This window comes from Garra rufa, chromosome 9, assembly GCF_049309525.1.
Source record: "Garra rufa chromosome 9, GarRuf1.0, whole genome shotgun sequence".
Classification (NCBI taxonomy): Eukaryota; Metazoa; Chordata; class Actinopteri; order Cypriniformes; family Cyprinidae; genus Garra; species Garra rufa.
The window spans coordinates 36,139,103-36,163,603 of record NC_133369.1 but is presented as its reverse complement, the minus strand read 5'-3'; the positions used below and the strand labels follow the sequence as shown (position 1 = coordinate 36,163,603).

The 24,501-nt window shown below is 36.3% G+C and overlaps 2 protein-coding genes across 2 annotated transcripts; one reads left to right on the top strand and one right to left on the bottom strand.

Annotated features, from left to right (window-relative positions):
* Nucleotides 1-755: 755 nt before the first annotated feature.
* LOC141343249 (synaptobrevin-like) lies at nt 756-10,529 on the top strand. The gene is made up of 5 exons (XM_073847845.1): nt 756-937; nt 1,757-1,889; nt 2,060-2,218; nt 7,653-7,704; nt 9,878-10,529. The coding sequence occupies exons 1-5, from the start codon at nt 756-758 to the stop codon at nt 9,892-9,894; spliced, it is 543 nt and encodes a 180-aa protein (XP_073703946.1). The 3' UTR covers nt 9,895-10,529.
* A 2,894-nt stretch (nt 10,530-13,423) lies between these two features.
* On the bottom strand, nt 13,424-24,501 carry LOC141343248 (tapasin-related protein-like). The gene is made up of 9 exons (XM_073847844.1): nt 24,450-24,501; nt 24,013-24,225; nt 23,653-23,931; nt 18,551-18,751; nt 18,302-18,469; nt 16,682-16,785; nt 16,368-16,596; nt 16,083-16,157; nt 13,424-13,697 (listed from the first exon to the last, which is right to left on the bottom strand). The coding sequence occupies exons 1-9, from the start codon at nt 24,499-24,501 to the stop codon at nt 13,690-13,692; spliced, it is 1,329 nt and encodes a 442-aa protein (XP_073703945.1). The 3' UTR covers nt 13,424-13,689.

Here is a 24,501-nt window from a genome sequence, read left to right as displayed (position 1 = left end):
CACAGTTAATGGCAAAATTAATGTTTGGAAAGTAAAATGATTTCCTACTGACATACTACAGCAAAAGGTAGAAATAACTGAAATAACCATTTTAACCTGGTGAAAATACCAGTGTTCTAATAATTTTGGCCACCACTGTATATCTGTTCCAGGAGGTAATGAGGCTTAAACATCACTAAAGCTGTGCGACAGACCTTCTATATTTTCATTTTTTAATGAAATTAAATAATTAAATCACGATTCTCAGATAGCATATTATGTAGTGCTGTCAAATCAATTAATCGTGATTAATTGGATCCTAAATTAAAAGTTACAAATAAATATACACAGTACACACATTATGTAAACGCAAACTTTAATTTTGAATGTGATTAATCGCGATTAATCGATTTGACTAAAACATAGTTAAATGGAGAGTGATCTTGTTCTGCCTTTTTTCCCATTTTGTGTAAAAACAAGAGTTGGTTCTGCATTTTATCTGTAGCTAACTAGTCATGTTATACATTTTTATGCACCATTTGTATTTATAATACAGCAGTTAGTGCGTTAATGCAGAATTCTGTACTGATGTTTTAAAAGATCCATATCTGCCTCTGGAGGTCATGAGGAAAATAGCATGCGGGCTGTGTGGAGAAATCACAGAGAAGGAAAGTCTCTTATGAGAAAACAAGCCGAGTCAGCACTCTAAACTCATTGATGTACCGCAGTACAGAGAGAGAGAGAGAGAGAGAGAGAGAGGATGGGGCTGTGGAAACATGCTGCGCATCATCATCCTCCTCATCCTCATGAGTTCAGCTCATAGGTTCAGCTACAGCAGCGACGCAGTGCAGGAGCGCAGCGCGCACACATCTACTGCACTAACCTACAAACCAACACAACTCACGCTGAGAAACCGCGTGGCCGAGCAATCCAGCGACAATACACAAAATTACGTTAAGTTTCTCTGATTCACGTTTTAATTTTTAACGTTTTAGATTGGAATCCGGTAATCATAAAATCCGTTACAGGAGTTCCCTCAAGGCGAAATTGAACATTTATACAAGCGCTCGTGCGTCCAAGCACGCGACCGCTCGGTAAGGCGCCACTCTCACTGATGACTCGCGCGGGGATCCGCTTCAACCTCACATCTTAGTCCTTTCATCCTAATTTGACCGTTTCTACGCAAATTTAATTTTAAGTGCATCACCTTTTGACTTTTCTCCCTTCAGTGAGGCACTCTGAAACAGCTGCACGACAATGTAAGTATTTGTGCAGACTTCATATTATGCCATTTTTGTTACAGTTATAAGCCTATGCAATATAAATTAACTTGTGCTTTTTCACCCTTACATACTGTAACTTTGTAAACCGTTTTCAATCTTAATTTCCCAGAAATGTGATTTGTTGTCATGCAGGTCATGCAAGAATATGATTATGCCTATATACAATGAGGACTCTCTAGCATCAGTGACAATCATGATTACATGTTTTTAATAGACCAAAACATAAGCTTGACCTCCTTGGTATAGAAGTTAATAAGGATTTTAAAATAAATGAAAATGCTTGTAAATCATATGTGTACATGACTGGTATTAGAGACTGAAAAACCCATATTGGTCGACCACTCCGACAATTCCAACTTAAAAATTAATAATTAATATAGTAGTTAACTCTTTTCAGAAGCCTCTGTGTTTGACATACTGTAACTAGAACATCAAACCATAACTTGTGCACCAGTCAGCAACTTTATGTGTCATGGTTCTCTTTGGATGTTCAGGTCTGCTCCAGATGATGCCAACCCAGCAGGTGCTCCTGGAGCCCCAGGTGCCCCTGGAGGAGGTGGTCCTCCTGCTCCTCCAAACACCACCAGCAACCGCCGACTGCAGCAGACACAAGCACAAGTGGAGGAGGTGAGTGTGTAAAAGTTAATGCACAAAAAATGAAAGCATTATATATGCATAGTGGATAGGTTGTGTAGTTTTGCACATACATCATTGAATAAGTAAAATACAAATCAATGCTATTGCAACACAAGTATTCACTGTCTTGTCTGATGTCTTTCTTTGGTTGTGGCCTGCAGGTGGTAGATATCATGCGTGTGAATGTGGATAAGGTTCTGGAGAGAGACCAGAAGCTTTCTGAGCTGGACGACAGGGCAGATGCTCTGCAGGCCGGAGCGTCACAGTTCGAAAGCTGTGCTGCCAAACTGAAGAACAAATACTGGTGGAAGAATTGCAAGGTGAGTCATCGTGACTGCATGAAATCAGCTCAGCACTCTTACAGAATATTAATACTTCATGATTGTAATTAATAATTAAGCAAGGGGACTTACAGTGAAAACGTGAAAGAGGTAGAACACACCAAATTTAACAGGAAATTATATGTACTCTAGTGTTTTCATTGTTAGATCTAAAACTTCAATATTGAAATAATTCTAACATAAAATATATAATGAAAAACATACATTTAAAAACTATCTGTAATAATTAAGCTATAAAGTTGATGAACTAAAATACTAAAACTGAAATAAGGCTACATAGAAATACTTAAAGGAGTCATCAGATGCCCATTTTTTACAAGTTCATATGATTATTTAGGGTCTTAATGAAAAGTCTACAATATACTTTGGTTAAAAATTCTCAATAGTAGTGTAAAATACACCCTTTTACATTGTCAAAATCAGCTCTGCAAAAACTCAACTCATTTCATAGCACGGTCCCTTTAAATGCAAATGTGCTCTGCTCGCCCCACCTCTCTCTGCCTGGTATGATGAGTCATAATGTTTACTTTAGCCACATTTAGTCACGTTGAGCTGCGTTTAGCGGCGAAACTTGCCAACAAGCACATTATTCAGAAAGGCCATGCATAAAAAAAACCCTTATACTCACTTCTGCTGTGGATGAAGCTGCATCAGGAATGATAACATAGACGCATATGCAGATCGGGATCTGCGCTTTCCTTTCCAAACCGAAAGTAACGTTAATCCTCTGCGTCTTCAGCGACTCAGATGTTGGGAGCAAATGACGACTGCTATGTTTATTATTACATCCAACAACAGAACACCTCAATCGCTCAATCTGAGACATTCTTGTCTTCCTCTGCACCTGAGTCGACACAATGTCGATCGGAGTCAGACTGTTTCAGCTCAGTGAGGGCGGGTCTAAGGCTCATGTCAATCAACTATTGTGGGAGCGGCCTCTGTTGGTGTGCCGTCACATAGACAAGAAGCTGAGAATGACCTGATTTTGAAAAGGGGATATTACTTTTAAAGACTAAAACAATACCACTGGGTGGATTTTTATCATTGTAGGGTGGTTGTGTACACAAACTGCCAACACACATTAATGTTCAAACACCCTTTAAAGAAAAACAGATTTTCTGGTTTTATCTTGTAGAAAACATGGAAAGACACTTTAATATGTTATGCATTTTATTAGACAGGTGATGAACTCACAGAGTAGCATTACAACAGAACTTTCAACACACTCAAATGTATCTAGTATGACTAAACAGTGCTGCTTTTTCTAAATATGCATGACCGGAAGAAGCGGAAGCGGTCGACTGTGGCATAATGAAAGCTCCACTGCTTTCGAGCTGTATATCGCTCTCATCCTTCATTAGCAATCGCTCCAGCGTCCTTATTTCACTTCCACGACTTTCAGCCCCACCATGCTTTATACCAGCGGTTCCCAATTCCAGTCCTCGCGACCCACCGCTCTGCACATTTTGTGTGTTTCACGCATCGCTTCCGACGTTTGTTCTATTCCAACGTTACTGCCCTTCGAAGTGGACATCACAGGATATTCCGCCATTATTCATTAGTTCGAAGCGAGCGTATGTGTTCCATTTGAAGGTCATTAAAGCGTGCGAGACGTAAATTTAAAATGCATTTATTAGGGCTGCAACGATTAATCGAACGATGTTGTGAGGCGCGTTTAGTCAATGAAGCCGGTACTTTGATTAGTAGTAAATCCCCATCACGTGCGTTCAGCTGGAGTGGCAATTCAAACACCCTGCCGTAAATCACTGACAAGCCACGCCAAATCGCGCTCAAAATCGAATTCGCGCCTCACAACATCGTTTGATTAATCGTTGCAGCCCTAGCATTTATTTACAGATGCACTTATGCCACACTTCTCTAGTAAGTTTCATCTGTGTGTGAAGACGCTACATGCGGTGGCGTAGCGCAAATATGTGAATGAATGTTTCGAAGTATAGTAAACAGATTTCCCCCGCTTAGGGAGCAGGGAGCAATGAACACTTTGCAGGGACCATGTCAATCGGATCGCAGTTCCTGCACGGACCTCACTTCTAATGAGCTGGTTATCTGAATCAGGTGTGTTAACTAAGAGAGACATGCAAAATGTGCAGAGTGGTGGGGCGCGAGGACTGGAATTGGGAACCGCTGCTTTATACTACAGTGACCTTAATAAGTCTTTAATACATTAGTTCATCCATGGACATGATATCTGTCCGAGTCCTGACAGATTGCGTCGGCAGTGGGGAGGAAGACAACAACGGTGTCATCGAACTACTTCTTTGTTCCGTCGTTTGTTTTTGAAGAGGTGGCATCTAGCTGCAAAAACATACATATTGTGCCTATAATTGGGTCCCTGATGCATCTACCAACCCAGAAAACTTGAAAAAAAAAAAACAACCCAGTGACTTTGTTTTGGTAAGCCTTTCTCTGCAAGCTTGTGAAAAAAACAAGCCGCTCAGATTTCACTCCCCTCGTGATGTAGAAAGGGGATCTTGTTATTATATTACTGCCCCTTAATCTACATTTCCATCCATGGCACCTTCATTTTGTACCAGTTCTAACACCATGGTGAAAGTTTGAGCGAAGCATGATAATTATTCTGTCTTTGGCAGCACAGATGAGCATAGAATACTATTTAGAGTCCCAGCTTCAGAGGAGACAAGAGAGCAGTGGATTTATTGATTTCTTTACTGTATATTACGCTGCTGCCACACAGATCTAATATAAACATGCAATTTCTTTCCCAGCTGTTTACCTTCACAGACATAATCGACTGTTTTTGTAACCCCTGTCTGTTTTTAACATAAACTTGTGTGTATTTACAGTTTAAGTGCAATAAGACATGAAAGAGAACTTAGTTTAGCATCCCACGAAGGCTGCATATCTCAGCTGCTAGTTATCAAACATCGCTGAACGTCGATTCGCGAAAATAAACTGATTTTATCATTACCATTTCATTTTGTCATTACCGAGCTTGTCCAAGTTTGAGGATGCAGCCTTTCATTTGAGAAGCACCCATTAATTTGCCTCTTGCTCGCTGATAGTTATTAAAAGTCTGATTCGTTTCCAGGAAAAGGTTCGTTCGGATAGATCGTTTTATTGAACCAATTCAAAAAACGATTCAGGAGTTATTTTACGGTGGAACTGGTTCATGTTGTCCACAATTTTGAGCACTGTACAACAGAATAGATCATGGCGTGATTGAGGGTCTTGACATTATTTGCATTGTAAATAAATGCTATCTTGTTTTATTCATGCAATAAAGGCATGTCCACTGCTGAGCTGTGGGTTATGACTAATTTCATGGGCAATGCAGACAAAAATACAATTTAAAATCAGTCAGAGCTACAGAAAAAAAAAAAAAAAATTACGAATGAAGCTTCATATTATGAGAAGGCTGCTTTCTACAAACTTTAGTCATTGCTAAATTAGCTTCCTCCAATCTAAAAAACAAGAATCAAAAAAGAATAGAAAACAACAGTGAGGAATCGATTATTGGAATTGAATTCCAGAACCAGGAATCAGAATCGATTCCAAAAATTTCTGAATCGAACAGCCCTAGCTTTCTGTGCATGTGCTTCAGATGTGTGCGATCAGAAAACCGTATATCAGAAGTTGGCTTTAAAACACATGATTTTATTGCGAAAGACATGATAATTAAAACCAAACATACATTTGGCACAAGCTATTCTGGAAAAGGGGGCAGGGAGCAGCAGCTCATTTGCATTTAAAGAGGCATGCACGAAAAACAGCATATTTCTGCTTCCACTCAAAACAGGCATTTTCAAAATTATATAATAAATAATCTGTGGGGTATTTTGAGCTTTAACTTCACATACACATTTTGGGGACACCTGAGACTTATATTACATCTTGTAAAAAGGGCCATAATAGGTCTCCTTTAAAACAAAAAACTAATTCAAAATATAAATTAATACTGTAATAGTTTATAACTAATATTAGAATAACACTGATGTACTCAGAGCTCCATATAGTGTGAACATGCAGGAGTAAATAGGTCAGTGCTTATTGCTTATGCTCTGCTCAGTGATTTTGTTCTGTACAACTGCTAGTCTTAATTAGTGTAAACTGGAGCCTTTGGCTTTTGACAAAATACCAGTGTGATTTGTATTACTACTATATGTGACCATGGACCACAAAACCATATAGGGTTTTGTCATAAGACTTATACATAATCTGAAGGCTGAATAAAAAAAGCTTTCCACTGATGTATTGTTTGTTAGGATAGGTCAATATTTGGCCGAGATACAACTATTTGAAAATCTGAAATCTGAGGGTGCAAAAAAATTAAAATATTGAGAAAATTGCCCAAATGAAGTTCTTAGCAATGCATATTACCAATCAGAAATTAGGTTTTAATATATTTACGGTAGGAAATGTACAAAATATCTTCAAGGAACATGATCTTTACTTAATATCCTAATGATTTTTGGCATAAAGGAAAAATGAAAGATTTTAACGCATACAATGTATTTTTGCTACAAATATACCCGTCCTACTTATGACTGGTTTTGTGGTCCAGGGTCACATATGGCACTTGTGATCTGAATCAACAGTATACCTTATTAAGGATGCTTGTCAGATTGCTGTTTAAGGATTTCTTAAGATTGCATTTTTAAAATGTGCTATGAGATGAAAAAGTAGGTTGTCAAAAATAATCCTGGTCCAAGAGAACACTGCATGTTTTTGATGTCTCTCTTATTTTGGAGTCTTTACTATTTTACTGTTGAGTTGAATCAGGTGTGTTTAATTAGGGAGACATCTAAAATGATCAATACAATTCCATTAATTTTGCTTATACTGCCACTTGATTTGAACAAATTGAACAAACACTTGTTATCCACAAAATTTTGTACATTCTGCATGTTTATTTGTGTTAAATATTTATATACGTATTAATTATGCTTTCATCTACCAATAGGTGTCTCTATTTACACACATATTACCATATTAAAATCAGTTCTCCAGATTTCAACCTAAAGTCTGGACCTTGCATGTACAGTCAAACCAAAACATTATCAAGATGCAGTTCTGAGTTCTTGTCATAGTTTACTACCATTTTCTAAACTATAGTGAATAAACTGTGATAGTGTGAGAAATGTTGAAGGTGTATGAAAAAATTTTGATAGGCCTAGACTGTAGGCCTACATTTTTTATGGTTACATTTATAAACAATCAGACTTGTGATTTTAGACAGGAATCTGATAAAATTAGCAAATTCCATAATCCTATAGACTTATGTTGTTGTTGTTGCATTTGTTGTCATTTTCTTGAACAGTCTAATGATTCCTGATAATCAGGATGTTGGATAATTTATGTAATGTAATTGTAATGTAGTGTGAGTGATAAATTGTGCAATTGTAACAGATTCCATCCTTTTTTCCTCCCTCAGATGATGATTATTATGGGTGTCATCGGAGTCATCTTCATTGGAATCATTTTCTGTGAGTTTTGAAACATTTGAACAGCTCCTTTGAAGCATGTGTTGTTGTGCAGAGCACATTATCATCAGACAACTTTGCCATTATTTCCTACTATCTAATTACACTAGGTTACACATCAGTTGTAATTGTTACAAAGGCAATTATATATTATTATATTGCATTATTAAATAATTATAAAGGTACAATTACCTATTATTAACCCTACCTTAAAAACGAAACCACTTGCGATTCTTTAAGCTGAATTTCTGATCTTATTTCTGCATTTATATGGAGATTTTAGAGTTTCTTTCATTGTTTTCAAGCATTTATTTACTCTCTATTGGTTATCTAATACCATTATTTGCATATCATTTTCTCATTACCAACAAAAGTAGTCAAGCCCGAAATTATTAATACCACTGGCAAATTCTGACTTAAAGTTACTTTTATTCAACCAGCAAGTTTTTTTTTTTTTTCGACCGGAAATGACACAGGCTTCTCCCAAAAGATAATAAGACGATGTACAAGAGGCATCATTGTGGGAAAAAATATTTCTCAGCTTTTATTTACATTTAAACAAAAAGTGGCATGTCCAAAATTATTCATACCCTTTGCAAACTGTCACAGTCTATGGGAAAATCCAAAGTTCTTTACCATTCCAAATAGTCCAAGCTGTTCTAAAGCATCCTTATTACCCTGATTCATTGGGAACAGCTGTTTTAATCAACTCAACAGGTGAAAAACAGAAGCTCTCTGCTGTTGGTTTGTGGACAGTCATGGACCTGTGGCTGCACATTGTGGCTGCTCACAAGTCAGGAAAGGGCTATAAGACCATATCTAAATGTTTTGCAGTTCCAGTGGCTACAGTGCAAAGTATGATTAAAAAATACAAGACGTTCCGCACTGTGAAAAATCTCAGAGGACGTGGTCGGAGGCCAAAAGTGACACCTGTGCTGGCCAGGAGGATAGTGAGAGAGGTAAAAAAAGAATCTAAGGATCATCACCAAGGCCATCCTGATGAATCTAGGCTCTGCTGGTGGCAACATCTCAAGGCAGACAGTCCAACAGACACTGCACACCACTGGGTTCCATGGATGCAGACCAAGGAGGACACCATTTCTCCAGATAAGGCACACAAAAGCCCACTTGGCCTTTGCAAATGCTCATCTGGACAAAGACGAAGACTTCTGGTCTTCTGTTTTATGGTCAGATGAAACAAAAATTTAATTGATTGGCCTCAATGATGTAACCTTCATTTAGCGTAAAAAAGGAGAAGCCTTCAACCCTAAGAACACCATCCCCACTGTCAAACATGGTGGTGGGAACCTAATGTTTTGGGGGTGTTTTCAGTCGGTGGACCAGGGAACCTAATCACAGTGAACAGCACCATTGAAAAGGAGCAATACATCAAAATTCTTAACAACAACATCAGGCAGTCTGCAGAGAAACTTGGCCTTGGCCACCAGTGGACATTTCAGCACGACAACGACCCAAAACACACAGCAAAAGTGGTGAAGAAATGGTTAGCAGACAAAAACATTAATGTTTTGCAGAGGCCCAGCCAGAGTCCTGACTTAAATCCAATTAAGAATCTGTGGAGGGAGCTAAAGATCAGGGTGATGGCAAGGAGACCCTCCAACCTGAAAGAGTTGGAGCTCATCGCTAAAGATGAATGGGCAAAAATACCAGTGGAGACATGCAAACAGCTGGTCAGCAATTATAGGAAGCGTTTGATTCTGGGAGATGTCTGTCATTTCTAATAAAAAAAATTGCTGGTTGAAAAAAAGGAAATTTAAGTCGGAATTTGCCAGGGGTATGAAGAATTTCGGGCTTGACTGTAGATAGTTTTGATGAAGCATGCACTTGCTGTTGGCGTCCATACCTATAAATGCATAACCATTCTGAGACAATTCCTATGATGCTCAGGCTTCTTTTAGTGTTGTTTAGTTTTATTATTGGTATCACTGCTGGTTCTCAGACCAGCCACTTATGTGAGTTTGTGTGTTTAGTGGCCAGACTGGACCTACACTGCACAAGTTCAATAATTTATCATTACACTCATTACAGTCAATTATTCATTAAGTGCAGTTGTGTGTAGCAGTGCACTTTGAGGTATATGCTGAACCTGACAGAAACACACTTTGCAGTAGAATATCGACCATCTTTCTCACTCTTTTCCCCTTTCTCTATCTAGTGTATTTCTTCTCTTGAGCCGATCCACCTGCAAGGAATGAAAAAATGAATGAGTGAATGAAGAAAACACAACCAAGAGCTCCAGGAATTTTCAACATCCTTCTCGCTTCAATCTTGAGGTCTCTCCATTTAATAATTTTCCACCTTGTTGTGACAGTAGTATGCAGATATCTATGCTCCTTTCTCCTCTACCAGAATGCGTGCATTTCAGTTTCTCTCTCTTTCCCTCCCTCTCGAAATCTCCTGCATTATTTAAATGTTCTGCAGACATGTAGACATTCATACATGAATGCACAGAGAGAGCAGAAGAAAAACAGACTAAGAATAAGTGGGAGAGGCCAGGAAGACAAAAATGTGGTGACACTTGTGAAACAAGGTAGAGAGATGAAAGTGAGAGAGAGCACTCATGGAAGGAATCCATACAATGCTATTTAAAAGTTTAGGGTTAGAATTCTTTTTTAAAGAAAATAATACTTTTATTTATTAAGGATGCATTTATTGGATCAATAGTGAAAGTGTCAGACATTTATAATGCTATGAATGATTTCTAATAAAAAAAAATCAGTTTCACTTTCTATTCATCAAATAATCCTGAAAAAATGTATTTTGGTTTCCACAAAAATATTAAGAAAAACTGTTTCTTGAGCAGTAAATCAGCATATTGTGATTTCTGAAGGATCATGTGACACTGAAGACTGGAATAATGATGCTGAAAATGTAACTTTTTGACAGCAACCTGTCAAAATAAAAGTTTGGTTTTACTTGAAGAAACTGTGACAGAAAAATATTATCTAAGGTAATGATAGTTCTATTACTAATAACAATTATTAATAAAACATAGTTTTTAAGGAACATAAAACAGTATTTCAGAACAAAATAAAATAATAATAAATTAGTTATTTAGGTATGCCTTTGATTATTAAAATTTAATGAAACCGTTAAAATGTAATCCAGAAAATAACGGAAAACACAGAATTGGTAAAAATAAAACTAAGTTTGAGAAATCGTCCTTAAAAAGGGCCCTAAAAATTACATTTTTGTTAAACTTTTAATAAAATGCTGTTAAATTTTTGTTTAATAAGATTTAACCATTAAACCTAGAAGTATAGAAAAATGAAAAATAAATAAATAAAATGGATTTAATAGGGCCCTAAATATTACTGTTTTACTGTATTTTTGATCAAATTAATGCTAAGAAAAATGGGTCACTTGATCCTTAGAAACAAGTCTAATATGCTGATCTGTTGCTTAAATTTAGCCTTCTATTAAATTAGAAAACAGTTATGTTAAATTGTAATAATATTTCACAATATTACTGTTTGTATTTTGATCAAATAAATGCAGCCTTTGTGAGCATAAGAAAAATATTTTAAAACAAACTTTCAAACGGTAGTGTAAGAATGTGTGTGTGTGTGTGTGTGTGTGTGTGTGTGTGTGTGTGTGTGTGTGTGTGTGTGTACTGGTGTTCACTATAGTATGGGGACCAAATATCCCACAAATAGAGAAGAGCAGGGTGAGTTGAGCCAGTTTTTATTTACAACATATTTAAAGCAAATTTACCCCACTTCTACCATTTTAAAAAAGCTTGTATCATCCAGCAGTTTAGAACTAGCATCATACACTCTTAAAAATAAAAGTGCTTTAAAAGGTTCTTCACAGTGATGCCATAGAAGAACCATTTTTGGTTCCACGAAGAACCATTCAGCCAAAGGTTCTTTAAAGAACCATCTCTTTCTAACCTTTTTATAATCTGAAGAAGCTTCTTTCGCCACAAAGAACCATTTGTGAAACAAAAAGGTTCTTCAAATGTTAAAGGTTCTTTATGGAATGATTTAAACAAAAAAGGTTCTTCTATGGCGTCGTGAAGCACCTTTATTTTTTTTTAGAGTGTATAGCCTCATATTATAACTTCCTAAAGCACAAATACATATGTGATATTTTTTCAGATTTGTCTGTAATTGTTTAGACACAACAAGTGAGTCCTTGAACTTAAAAATCACTTTGAGCAGCAAAAAACCTTTTAGGCAAGGCAAGTTTATTTATATAGCACATTTCATACACAATGGTAATTCAAAGTGCTGTACATAAAAAGGAATTAAAATCACAACAGCAAACAAATCATAAAAATTTAAAATAATAATCACACTAACAACAATAAAAACATAATTTAAGAACATTTAAGATGATTTAAAAAATTGATTTTAAAATTAATTAGCACAGTAAAATGATTATACATAAAATAATGCAGTCTGTTCGGACGTAATTATTCTGTGGGCCTCTCTGCATCACAGGGTTAGCAAAATGGATTACTTTTCAAATATGCGTGGTCATATCACCAGTTTTATTTAAGTTTTCCTAGAAACAAGGGGCTCTCCCTTACATTTTAAGGTCCCCATGAGGAAACAAGCTTATAAATCAGACAGAATGAAGTGTTTTGAGAATCTAAAAACACATGTGGTTTCCTCTGAGGGGTAGGTTTATGGTAAGGGAATAGAAAATACAGTTTGTACATTAGAAAAATTATTACACCTGTGGAAGGTCCCCATAATGATAGGAATATCAGTGTGTGTGTGTGTGTGTGTGTGTGTAATAGATGACAGTAAAGTCAGGTAAACATCCTTTCTGTCTTTGTACTGCCAAAGCTGTCTTGTCTGACCTCTCAGAGAACTTTTATAAATTGATATTGGCATAATCTGACCCGCAGGTTTGCCTCTTAACCCATTATCACTATTGCTGTTGCCATTACCCTGTTCTTGAGACCAGATTCATGAGCTATCATCCGCTGATTTTATTCTGGATGTGTATGTGTACTTAAGATTCAGACTTTTCCTAAAAAACAGCACAAGTAGACAGATCAGTTATGAGAATAGCTGTTTTTCTTTTTTTTTTTCTATAGGTACACAGGTTATGAAAATAAACTGTAAAAATACAATGCAAAAACTGTAATAAAGTGGAAAAGTGAGAACGTTTACACATAGAAAGCATATAAGGTGATAAGAATAAAATGTTAATTTGTTTCTATTGACTTGCATGGCAGAATAATCCCACTGTTTGACTGTTTTAGGTGTGATATGTTTATGTATTACTATTAACTGCCTGTTATAAGCCTCATTTTCCTGTTCTATGGAAAAGCCTCATCTGGGAACAAGATGTGAATGCTACAAGGCTGCCAAAATGTACTGAAACGTACAGGAAGTCACTGATAATCAATGCAAACAGAGCATAAACAATAATCTATACTGCCATGCAATATACAACTGTTGCTTTTCACAGTCCTTAATACTGTTGGTTCACATTCCTTTGTCAGCACAGGTGATTTTTATATATTTTTTTCTGTTGGAGAATTTAGACTTGTCTATTTTTCTCTTGTTTGATTAAATGAGACAAACTAAATATGATGATAAATTATTGTGTATAAATATGAAAGTATATACCATAACAGAGGGGTAGTAATGCCATCAGCTCTGATGCCAGTATTAGATTTTAATGGCATAAACAGCATGCTTATATGCCCCAATACTTTAATAAAGCCAATAAAACCATTGACAAAACCTTCTGTTGTTTTTTATTTTGCAAAAACAAGGGAAATGTACAACAAATAAACAACATCCAATAGATTAGAACATCAGGAAAAAAACAGAGAAATCATTTCACATTTATAGAATAAGTTAAGCAGAATTGATTTTTGACACCTTCTATTAAAAACTGTTCCATGAATGAATGAATATAAACCCATTTTGAAGACAGATTGCGGACAGATGAAATAAAAACTCAAGTTTGCTCATTCCAAGAGTTCACGCAGAAGACTGGTCCTCAGTTCTCTTAAAAGACAAATTATAATAGTACATTTAATAATGTCTCATCACTATATTGTACACACTACCATACAATTTTATTTATGTTTCTGTTAGATTTTGATCACTAAGGATGTATTTACTTTTTATGTACAGTTCAGGTCAAAAGTTTACATACACCTTGCAGAATCTGCTAAATGTTAATTGTTTTACTAAAATAAAATGAGGGAATCATACAAAATGCATGCTATTTTTTAAATACTGATCTGAATAAGATATTTCACATAAAAAGCGTTTACATATTAGTCCACAAGAGAAAATAACAGTTGAATTTATAAAAATGTACATACACTTGATTCTTAATACTGTTTTGTTACCTGAATGATTGTCGTTTTTGAGTCCTTTGTTTGTCCAGAACAGTTAAACTGCCTGCTGTTCTTCAGAAATAAATCCTTGAGGTCCCACAAATTCTTTGGTTTTTCAGCATCTTTTCACAATGAGGACAACTGAGGGACTCATATGCAACTATTACAGAAGGTTCAAACACTCACTGATGCTCCAGAAAGAAACACAATGCATAAAAACTTTTTGAATCTGAAGATCAGGGTAAATTTAACTTATTTTGTCTTCTGGGAAACATGGAAGTATATTCTGTAGCTTCTGAAGGGCAGTGCTAATTTAAAAAATATGATATTTAGGCAAAATAAGAAAAAATTACACATCTTCATTCTGTTCAAAAGTTTACACCCCCGACTCTTAATGCATGGTTTTTCCTTTTGAAGCATCAGTGAGCAGTTGAACCTTTTGTAATAGTTGCATATGAGTCCCTCAGTTGTCCTTAGTGTGAAAATATGGATCTCAAAATCATACAGTCATTGTTAGAAATTGTTCAAATACACAAAAATGCTGAAAAACACTCTCAAAAAGGATGTGTTAATTTTTTACACATTGTTTGTGTTGTCTAGTTTAGCACATTTTGTGTTACTTTGTGTTAAATGTGTGTTAAAAACGAAAAAGAAAAAAGAAAATATCCAACACAGTGTGTCCAACACAATATGTGTTAAATATCAGCCAATCACATTGCTGCTTGCCTCACTTCATGAGCCGTTATTCTACTGAGACAAGCTAATTTCCTCGTGCTGCAAGTTTTCATCGTCAGGACATAACTTCAATGTGTGAAGGTAAGAAATGTTTGTATTTGCCATTATACGTTTTTAAAATGTCTTTTGTGATCGTTTGGAGACGGTCGAGGGGCATTTGGCACATATATACGTGGTAAAATTGCCTCACGAATGCCGATGCGAGCTGCGCCTGCGTCTGCGGCACATCACGACGGTGGGAGCTTATTTTAACAAGCTTTATAGTTTCTTTTGTTAGATTAATTGTGAACAGAATCGCTTTTAATTCATCATTGACACGTTGTAGTGCTAATGAGAAAATGCATTAGTTCGTCGCGTCTTTCTCTTTGAAAATGAACAGCTTCGTTGTGACATGTATTGTGCAAATTGCCATAAACACTAACATAATCTCTGATGCTTAAGCTTTTCTTGTCTTTTTAGCTATCGCTATTTTACAATATTCGCTATGTGTAGCCTATAAATAACAAAAGTATCTTTATTTTACTCTTGCAGCTTTGACTGGAAGACACTCCTGAAGTGCTTGTGGCAGTTACTGACATGACAGAGACAAACGAGAGACTTCATCTCACAACCCTCACCATCACTTGTATGCTGATAAAAATATGTAACTTAAATAAAACGATTAATGCTTAAGAGGTTGTCAAATACCACATTTTTTTTTAAAAGTACAAACTTTATAAACCAATAACAACTTTTCACTCAAGGAACAATTATATGTTGAAATGACTGTATTGATTGTTTACCTCTCTTTTTTTTTTTTAACTTTTTTGAGTTTTTATGTAATTGTTAGTAGCAGGTTTAATAAATTGTGTTTAAACTATACATAGTTTGCAGTGTCTTTATTGCATACAAAAATATGGTAAAAAATAACACATAATTGACACAAATTGTGTATTTATAACACAATAGTGTGTAGAAAAAACCAACACATTTTCTGTGTTAGCTGGAATAACACACTAGTTGAGTTAAAACTAACACAAAATGTGTTGTCCTTAACTAGACACAAAGGTGTGTTAAGAAACAACACAGGCTGTGTTGTTTTTAACACATCCTTTTTAAGAGTGAACCAAACTGTGGGACCTAAATGATTTTTAGGTAAGTTTAACAGCAGGCAGTTTGTTTTAACATACATTTTGTATGATCCCTCTTATATTGGTAAAATAATTAACATTTTGCATATTCCGCAAGATGTATGTAAACTTTTGACCTTAACTGTATATATAGTTAATATTATATATGGCTACATGTGGATTTAATAAAAAACTAAACTCACCTGCACCTCTGAATGCTTGATACAAAAAGAACACTGATATCGACACCATTAAGACTACTGTCCAAAAAGCTGTGTCTGTTAAATAAAAAAAAATCAACAGTTTTCTTTTGCAACAGACTTAATGAATATTTAAATTAAGAAATTTATCAGATTTCCTGACACTGCATGAAATAATTATACAGTTTTATCATTGATTAGTTTGCTCTGTGATCAACATTCAATTTCAATAAAAAAAAGCATATTTGTGAAAACGTCAAGGGTAACTTGACACAAAAAAAATCTTACCTGGCTCAGGTTTTTCCACAGTCAGAGTGGCATCACTCTGTGTTTCTAGGGCAGCATGAGACACCCTACAAGTGATAACTGTCCCTGGTGGGTTTCTATCGGGCCGTAGGGTGAGGTAAGAGGAGAGGGAATATGTTCCATCACTGTGCTGCCGGTGACTGGAGAGGGAGGATTCTTTTGACAAAGAGATGGGCTCTTCTTCAGAGGGTGCTTGGGAAAACCACTCCACCTACAGGAGCACAGGGCTGTCAGGACAGAAGGCAAGAGCCAGACTCCAAAACAAGATCAAAATATGGTTCTGTACTTATTCTGACCTGCACATCCAGAGGATAGTAACGGTGACAATGGCAGCTCAGCTTCTGGGGTGTCGTATCCTGAAATACCAGTTTCTCTTCAGATAGTGTGATATGAGGAGGTTCTAGGTAAAGAAATGGATTGGAATATTTGAATAATTACCTTCAAATTACAGTTTTTCTTGATTGCTTTGACATGGTTAAAGAAACCAGGATCCACTCAGTTTTCATCATCACTGTCTCAGCAGAGCAGAAGACACGTCTTGCAAATGTGTTAACCCTTTCTCATTGGATTGACACATTTCCCCCACCCTTTTGCAAAACAGTTAACACGCATGTCATTCAAGCAGTCCAAACTCCATTGTTTTAGCTATGGTAACCAAACAGAAACCATCTATTCCTAACTATTAGAAACTACCTAGATTAGTATGAAATCACTAAAGCACCCGTTTGACACTCCTTCACACAAATCTTCAATTAGCAATCAGTCTGCAGGCCTTATAAAAAGTTGCCACATCTATGTTGTTCTTTGCCAGCATGGATGGAGGAGGTCTAACGCAGATGAGAGTGAGAGTAAGAGGTAGAGGGGTCCGAGGAAGAGGAGTCCGTGTGCGAGGTGGAGGTGTAGTTGGAAGGGCTCAAGTTTCAGATGAAATTCAGGCAACTGTTACTGATCACATTATCAATCATGGCTTTTCTCTTAGAGAGGCTGGACAGAGAGTCCAACCTGTTCTAAACAGAAACACTGTTGCATCCATTGTCAGAATTTTTCGACAGGAGAACAGGTAATGTTGCTGTACAGTAGATGCAGAAATATCTTCAGTGATATACTTCATGTAACTGTTTCCTCATTCCCATTACATGTATTCTTTATAGAATCCAAAGGCTACCATTCTCTGGTGGTAGAGGGAAAATTTTTAGTGCTGAGCAGGAGGCGGCCGTTGTAAACATGGTTGTGGCAAACAATGCCATAAGGCTGTGTGAAATCAGGGAAGCAGCGATTGCTTATACTTCACTGTAATAGATTTTATTTATTTTTTTCTTAATTTCTTATACTCCAATAGATTTTACTGTATTTTGGTTTACATGTATTCTCTGTAATATTTACAGTACTTCAGGTTTCAGACACGGTTTGAAAAAAATTTAATGTAATGGAATCAAGAAAAAATGCATCAAAGCATTTCTTATTCTGGATCCAATTCTTTGCAAAAAGGCGAATTTGACAGCCTATATAGAAGGACAACAAATGGCACTGGCAACAGGCTACAATGACAAGCAATGGTGCGCTGATTCACACTGAGTTCTGTATTTTGTATTTTGTTGTCCATTGTGTAATGATTGACTGAAAGAGCTCATATACTTGTTTGCAAGTTGTGTTGTTTGAAGGTAAAATTTGCTTTTGTTGCATATTTTAAATGTTTTGGCGCTTTTGCAAACAAAATGTGTCATTTTGCCCATGAGGCCACTGTTTAGGCCTGTGTGTTAAGTGTTTTGAAAATGTGGAGTTTGAGTTGACGGCTGCATCAAAGCAATCAAGAAAAACTGTAAATGTAAAAATGTATAGACGTGAACAAATTATTAAAACACCTTTATATAGAATATTAAAGGGCATTTTGACCCTTCTATATGCCAGTGACTCACGTGTGATGTGTAGCTGCACGATCTGTTGAGTCTGAAACTCCCCAGAGCCGACAGTGCAGATGTATGTGCCCTCATCTGTGACCTTTAACCTCCTTAGAGTCAGAGACGCATTACCATCCCTCACCAGAAGATCTGCTTCAGCGCTTGTGCCTTCCCGGTCCACAAATACTGTAGTGCATAGTAGTAGTAGTGTGATATTTAGCATCCAAACATGTTTTCCCCTTAAATATATGAATATTTCTTACTTACAGTCTTGTCCCACATCGTTCTCTGTTTCACTCGCTTTCATATCAAGAATTTTACGGCCATTTCCTCTGTGCTGTATGCGCCACTCAAGGGCCACATCCTGCCCAGGAATGGAGTTCTTCTGTCTAAAGCCACAGTCTAACAGGACATCACCCCCGATTGGAGCCATGACGGATGGGACACGCGAAAACACCACAAAAACAACTGGGTAGAACGGTAAAGAAGAGAGAATCGATCATTCTTTTTTGTGTTATAGAGCCATAGGTATTAGTATTAGAACTGAACACATATTACAAAATCATCAGACACATGTTCATGTTCACCATCAGAATTTTGAAACAAGATTTGAAACAGCATGATGTAACAAAGCCTTTTTTGTTGAAAACACATGACGTTTGATACAAGTTCCGAACCACTCATTTGAAAAGAAAGATTAAAAAGTAAAGTTTCATGAAGCAGTGCTTTTAAAGTGCCCATCACTGTTACCTATTCTTTTTATGGAGTAGCTTTCTTAATTTGTTTTTAGAATATTTATGACCCAAACATATTTCTGAAACACCTAAAGCAGGGGTGTCCAATCCTGCTTCTGGAGGGTTAACGCCTGGAGTTTAGCTCCAACCAGCTCCAGCTGCCTTGAAGTTTTTAACGTTTAATAAGGATTGGAGTGAAACTTTGCAGAACACTAATGAGAGAACGCAAGTGTTTTGTGAGAGAACACAAATGTTTCATGAGAACGCAAATATTTTTTTGAGAGAAAACTAATGTTTTGTTTGAGAACACGAACATTTAGTTCAGAGAATACAAATGTGTTGTGAGAACGGAAACGTTTCGTGAGAATGTGAATGTTTTGTGAGAACAGAAATGTTTGGTGAGAGAACGCATGTTTGGTGAGAACACAAATGTTTTGTGAGAGAACGCAAACACTTTGTTTGAGAACGCAAATGTTTTTTAAGAGAACGCTACGTTTAGTGAAAGAACGCAAAAAAATTTTTTGAGAGAAAGCACATGCTTTGTTTAACAATGAAAATGTTTTGAGAGAAAGCAAATGTTTTATGAGAGAATGGAAATGTTTTGTTAGAGAACGCAAATATTTAGTGAGAGAACAAACGTTTAGTTTGAGAACGCAAACGTTTAGAGAGAACACAAACGTTTTGTTTGAGAATGCAAACATTTAGTGGGAATGCAAACATTTTGTTAGAGAATGCAAGCGTTTAGTGAAAGAACACAAACGCTTTGTTTGAGAACGCAAATGTTTTTTAAGAGAACGCAAAAGTTTAGTGAGAGAACGCAAACGTGTTTTTTTGAGAGGAAGCAAATGCTTTGTTTAACAGTGAAAACATTTTGAGAGAAAGCAAATGTTTTATGAGAGAATGGAAAGTTTTGTTAGAGAACGCAAATATTTAGTGAGAGAACAAACGTTTAGTTTGAGAACGCAAAAATTTAGTGAGAGAATGCAAACGTTTTGTTAGAGAATGCAAACATTTAGTGAGAGCGCAAACATTTTGTGAAAGAACACAAACGTTTTTTGAGGGAATGCAAACGTTTAGTGAGAACACATGTTTTTGAGAATGCAAATGTTTGGTGAGAGAACGCAAACATTTAGTGAAAGAACGCAAAAGTTTAGTGAGAGAACGCAAAAGTTTAGTGAGAGAACACAAATATTTAGTGAGAACAAATGTTTAGTTTGAGAACGCAAACGTTTAGAGAGAACACAAACGTTTAGTTTGAGAACGCAAACATTTAGTGAGAGAATGCAAACGTTTAGTTTGAGAACGCAAACATTTAGTGAGAGAATGCAAACGTTTTGTTAGAGAATGCAAACATTTAGTAAGAGCGCAAACATTTTGTTAGAGAACGCAAACATTTAGTGAGAGAACGCAAATGTTTTGTTAGAGAATGCAAACATTTAGTGAGAGAACGCAAACCTTTTTCGAGAAAATGCAATTTTTTTGAGAGAACGCAACTGTTTTGTGAAAGAACGCAAACGTTTTTTGAGGGAATGCAAACGTTTAGTGAGAGAACGCAAATATTAAGTGAGAGAACAAACATTTAGTTTGAGAACGCAAATGTTTTGTTTGAGAACGCAAATGTTTAGTGAGAGAACACAAAAGTTTAGTGAGAGAACGCAAATGTTTAGTGAGAGAACGCAAGTTTAGTAAGAGAACGAAAATGTTTAGTGAGAGAACGCAAAAGTTTAGTGAGAGAACGCAAATGTTTAGTGAGAGAACGCAAGTTTAGTAAGAGAACGAAAATGTTTAGTGAGAGAACGCAAAAATTTAGTGAGAGAACGCAAAAGTTTTTTGAGAGAATGCAAACGTTTAGTGAGAGAACGCAAATGTTTTTGAGAACGCAAAAGTTTAGTGAGAGAACGCAAACGTTTAGTGAGAGAACGCAAATGTTTAGTGACAGAACAAATGTTTACTTTGAGAGAGCAAATGTTTTGTTTGAGAACACAGTTTTGTTTTTGAACACACATTTTGTTTAGAGAATGCAAATGTTTAGTGAGAGAACGCAAATGTTTTTAAGAACGCAAAAGTTTAGTGAGAGAACGAAAATGTTTAGTGAGAGAACGCAAAAATTTAGTGAGAGAACACAAACGTTTTTTGAGAGAATGCAAATGTTTAGTGAGAGAACGCAAATGTTTTTGAGAACGCAAACGTTTAGTGAGAGAACGCAAACCTTTTTCGAGAAAATGCAATTTTTTTGAGAGAACGCAACTGTTTTGTGAAAGAACACAAACGTTTTTTGAGGGAATGCAAACGTTTAGTGAGAGAACGCAAATATTAAGTGAGAGAACAAACATTTAGTTTGAGAACGCAAATGTTTTGTTTGAGAACGCAAAAGTTTAGTGAGAGAACGCAAACGTTTAGTGAGAGAACGCAAATGTTTAGTGACAGAACAAATGTTTAGTTTGAGAGAGCAAATGTTTTGTTTGAGAACGCAGACATTTTGTTTAGAGAATGCAAACGTTTAGTGAGAGAATGCAAATGTTTTTAAGAACGCAAAAGTTTAGTGAGAGAACGCAAAAATTTAGTGAGAGAACACAAACGTTTTTTGAGAGAATGCAAATGTTTAGTGAGAGAATGCAAATGTTTTTAAGAACGCAAAAGTTTAGTGAGAGAACGCAAAAATTTAGTGAGAGAACACAAACGTTTTTTGAGAGAATGCAAATGTTTAGTGAGAGAACGCAAATGTTTTTGAGAACGCAAAAGTTTAGTGAGAGAACGCAAATGTTTAGTGAGAGAACGCAAGTTTAGTAAGAGAACGAAAATGTTTAGTGAGAGAACGCAAAAATTTAGTGAGAGAACGCAAAAGTTTTTTGAGAGAATGCAAACGTTTAGTGAGAGAACGCAAATGTTTTTGAGAACGCAAAAGTTTAGTGAGAGAACGCAAACGTTTAGTGAGAGAACGCAAATGTTTAGTGACAGAACAAATGTTTACTTTGAGAGAGCAAATGTTTTGTTTGAGAACACAGTTTTGTTTTTGAACACACATTTTGTTTAGAGAATGCAAATGTTTAGTGAGAGAACGCAAATGTTTTTAAGAACGCAAAAGTTTAGTGAGAGAACGAAAATGTTTAGTGAGAGAACGCAAAAATTTAGCGAGAGAACACAAACGTTTTTTGAGAGAATGCAAATGTTTAGTGAGAGAACGCAAATGTTTTTGAGAACGCAAACGTTTAGTGAGAGAACGCAAACCTTTTTCGAGAAAATGCAATTTTTTTGAGAGAACGCAACTGTTTTGTGAAAGAACACAAACGTTTTTTGAGGGAATGCAAACGTTTAGTGAGAGAACGCAAATATTAAGTGAGAGAACAAACATTTAGTTTGAGAACGCAAATGTTTTGTTTGAGAACGCAAAAGTTTAGTGAGAGAACGCAAACGTTTAGTGAGAGAACGCAAATGTTTAGTGACAGAACAAATGTTTAGTTTGAGAGAGCAAATGTTTTGTTTGAGAACGCAGACATTTTGTTTAGAGAATGCAAACGTTTAGTGAGAGAATGCAAATGTTTTTAAGAACGCAAAAGTTTAGTGAGAGAACGCAAAAATTTAGTGAGAGAACACAAACGTTTTTTGAGAGAATGCAAATGTTTAGTGAGAGAACGCAAATGTTTTTGAGAACGCAAAAGTTTAGTGAGAGAACGCAAATGTTTAGTGAGAGAACGCAAGTTTAGTAAGAGAACGAAAATGTTTAGTGAGAGAACGCAAAAATTTAGTGAGAGAACGCAAAAGTTTTTTGAGAGAATGCAAACGTTTAGTGAGAGAACGCAAATGTTTTTGAGAACGCAAAAGTTTAGTGAGAGAACGCAAAAGTTTAGTGAGAGAACGCAAATGTTTAGTGAGAAAACGCAAACGTTTAGTGAGAGAACGCAAATGTTTTTTGAGAGAATCCAAACGTTTTTTGAGAAGCTAATGTTTTTTGAGAAGAAAATGTTTTTTGAGAGAATGCAAACGTTCAGTGAGAGAATGCAAATGTTTTTTGAGAGAATCCAAACGTTTAGTGAGAGCATGCAAACATTTAGTAAGAGAACGCAAATGCTCTGTGAGAGAACGCAAATGTTATGTGAGTAATGCAAATGTTTTGTTAGAGAACGTAAATGTTTTGTTAAAGAACGCAAATGTTTTGTGAGAAAACGCAAATGCTCTGTGAGAGAATGCAAATGTTATGTGAGAGAACGCAAATGTTATGTGAGTAATGCAAATGTTTTGTTAGAGAACGTAAATGTTTTGTTAAAGAAGGCAAATGTTTTGTGAGAGAATGCAAATGTTTGTAAAAAAAACAAAAAACAAATGTTTTGTGAAAGGACAATACTATTGCAAGAGAACGCAAAGTTTCCGCTATATTTTTCTGAGACTGAAAATGTTTAATGAGAAAGTGCAAAGCTTCTTGGGGGAATGCAATATTTAGTGAGAGAAAACATGTTTTGGGAGAGGACACAAAGTTCCTTAGGAACCTCAATACTTTGGTGAGAGAAAGCAAAGTTTCTTGGGAGAATGCAATAATAGGTAGTAAATGCAAAGTTTGTGGGTGAACAGACTGTAGATACATAGATAGAAAGACAGATATTAACACAGACCAATAATATTATCATATAACAATATTACCCTCTGTCAGCAATGTTCCTGATTGGCTGAGAGGCAGGTTGAGTTTACTCTGCATAAGCGGTTCTGTGTCGGACTTTGCTGTCTCATTGTGAAGCGTCTGCAGCACAAGAGTGAGGCTGATGCCGCCACCTTCCAGCTGAACTGAACCAATGAAATGAGCAGGTAGTGAATCCATCTCAGCACCACGAGGAACATAACGGCTGATCTCACAAACCACTTCCTGTTCATTACAATCAGCATGAAGAAGCAAGTCTGCATTAGGAATCTGAATGGATGGCACTGTGGGGTAAGAAACAACAGAGAAAGAAAGATATTATATGTTTTTAATTTAGACATGTAGTTGAGTTTAGGTCCACTTACAGGTCATCTCAAAGATGAGATCATCAGCATTAGGGGTCTCAGGGGGATTATATGGTGTCACGAGTTCTGGTGACAGACCATCATTTCCAACAAGATCCTTGAAGACCAGAGTAGAGGGAGTGCGCTTAAACATCGCCCCGCCCATCATGCCTCCCATCCCGCCCCCTTCCTCGATCAGAGAGCAGGACAGGACCACATCAGCTCCCTCCAGCCCTGTGACAAGAGCACATATACTGAAACAGCAGGGGGCGCCAAATCTAACAAAAAACACACCATTGAAAATAAAACCGAAAGCAAAAAGACCATTCTGAGCCCTAAATCGATTTTAACGTCTTAAAACATCAAATTTTTATTACGTAAAATAATATAAAGTCTACCTATGCAAATATGCAAGCACCTGAAAACAACAGGAGCACGAATAAATATCCAAAACTCACCATAAACCAACGCAAGGAAGATGAGGTTTGTAAACATAACCGAGCAGCTCAT